A 1,900-nucleotide genomic window follows, 5' to 3' on the forward strand; every position below is an offset into this window, starting at 1 on the left:
AATGACATTCCATCACAATTTATTTGTAGGAAAATGTTCTCTGGACATTCTAAAAAATGTTTCTTTATCGAGCCAAAAATTCCATTTTCCACACCAAAATGCATATAAAATCCCCTATTCATTTTTTGGATAGCTTTTGTTGCATGTTTTGGTGTTCCCAATAATGTTCGAGCATCCACAGGTAGGTCCTTGTGACCTTGCTTAACCAAAATTTTTAAAAGTGTACTTACAGTATTCAAAGTCAAATTGTCTCTCTTTGCCAAGATATATCTTCCGCTAAAAAATATGGACAGTATCATAGAGGCCAAAAAAAATTATCTGAAATGGCATTATTTTCTAAAGGTCGTATATCTTCGGCAAAGGCAGTATGGATAGTAACACCAATCTTTTGATAAACAAAAATATCTGAAGTGGCATTATTTTCAAAATGTTGTTGCTCCAAGTTAGTATCCAATTGATTTAAAAATGTACTAGAACCTTCATAAGTATTTCTACTGTTCTCTATATAATTATTACTTCTTACTTCTAGTTCAGAAGATTTATGGGCCGATTCTCGGTTTCAATTTTACGACAAGTTCACACTTATTTCGTTTAAAATGTCATTATAAGTGTAACAGTTATTCTCGGCGGTATGTGTTTTATCATATGATAACATTAATGTTACGCTAGCCCTCTGACCGATAAACGTAGTCAGAAACACGCACTTATCGCTATAACATTGACGAGAAGTTGTACTATGAACAGATTTGACATTTGCTATTTTGACATTTATGCGTTTAACATGTTTTTTTGAGGTTATGATTAATGTAAGCAAAGTGATATTATTAGGTTTGGTTTAGCTTTTATTGGGAATTTCAAATTGTTAGTATGGCGTTTTTTGGAATAATTTGGGCAGCAGATAGTAGGAGAAGAAGGTATGTTTGAATTTTAATATAATTCATACGAATGTATTACTCAAAGATATTAAAATTATTAAATGCCACAACATTTTAGATACAGGCAAAGATACGTCCTTAGGTATCTCAGAGATGCAGATAATGTATGGGAAGTGAATGATGAGATTTTTATAAAAAAAATTCGATTAACGAAAAATGTTATGAAAGATTTAATAGAACTGTTGGAACCACATGCGGAGACTCATACAGCATCATGGAGTATCCCTTTTTATTTGCAGGTATTGGAAATTAAAATGAATTAATTTTTTTGAAATACTAATAACTGAAATTTCATTATAGGTACTTGCAGCGATTCATTTTTTTGGTCATGGCTCATATCAGACTGATGTAGGCAATTGCCATTTAAATTCTATGAGCCAGCCTTCAGTTAGTCGCTGCATTAAAACAGTGACTGATTTAATTATAAAGCATGCTACTCCAAAGTACGTGAATTTTCCTAAAACCCCATCAGAAAGAGATGAAAATAAAAAGAGGTATATGTTACACCACTTCGTGTACATTGAACATGGTCTGTAATATGTTGCTATTTAACAGATTTTATACGAAGTTTGGCATGCCTGGCATTATTGGGTGCATAGACTGCACACACGTAAGTATAGTGGCTCCCAAAAAAGATCACCCCGTGGCACCAGCTGCTATTTATATGAATAGGAAGGGCTATTACTCAATTAATATTGAAGTAGTATTATTTTATTTTGCTTAAGAATTTTGAAGACTAACATGATAATAAATAATATTAGATATGTGATGCCGATGAACGGATATTGTTTGCGAGCAGCAGATATCCTGGCTCCACTCATGACGCAGCCATTTGGAAGGTTTCGGCAGTCAGAGCCCTGCTAACTCGTAATGCTGAGGATGGGACATGTTTATTGGGCAATTCAAGAATATATTTAATATCACAAATCAAATAAGGAAAAAAATATATATAGTTGTACATTTGC

At 33.0% G+C, this 1,900-nt stretch overlaps 1 protein-coding gene across 1 annotated transcript; it reads left to right on the forward strand.

Annotated features, from left to right (window-relative positions):
* Positions 1 to 867: 867 nt before the first annotated feature.
* LOC113381209 lies at positions 868 to 1,472 on the forward strand. The gene is made up of 3 exons (XM_026620171.1): positions 868 to 914; positions 994 to 1,174; positions 1,236 to 1,472. The coding sequence occupies exons 1-3, from the start codon at positions 868 to 870 to the stop codon at positions 1,470 to 1,472; spliced, it is 465 nt and encodes a 154-aa protein (XP_026475956.1).
* Positions 1,473 to 1,900: the final 428 nt, after the last annotated feature.

Source organism: Ctenocephalides felis, unplaced genomic scaffold (assembly GCF_003426905.1).
Source record: "Ctenocephalides felis isolate EL2017-DRISC unplaced genomic scaffold, ASM342690v1 CF-g0.4_SCAFFOLD_02693, whole genome shotgun sequence".
NCBI lineage: Eukaryota > Metazoa > Arthropoda > Insecta > Siphonaptera > Pulicidae > Ctenocephalides > Ctenocephalides felis.

Excerpts from the sequence above, each read along its gene's own strand:
- LOC113381209 (XM_026620171.1), top strand. The coding sequence starts at position 868 with ATGGCGTTTTTTGGAATAATTTGGGCAGCAGATAGTAGGAGAAGAAG. Across the intron at positions 915-993 it reads GCAGATAGTAGGAGAAGAAG|ATACAGGCAAAGATACGTCC; the intron begins GTATGTTTGAAT and ends ACAACATTTTAG. Across the intron at positions 1,175-1,235 it reads GTATCCCTTTTTATTTGCAG|GTACTTGCAGCGATTCATTT; the intron begins GTATTGGAAATT and ends ATTTCATTATAG.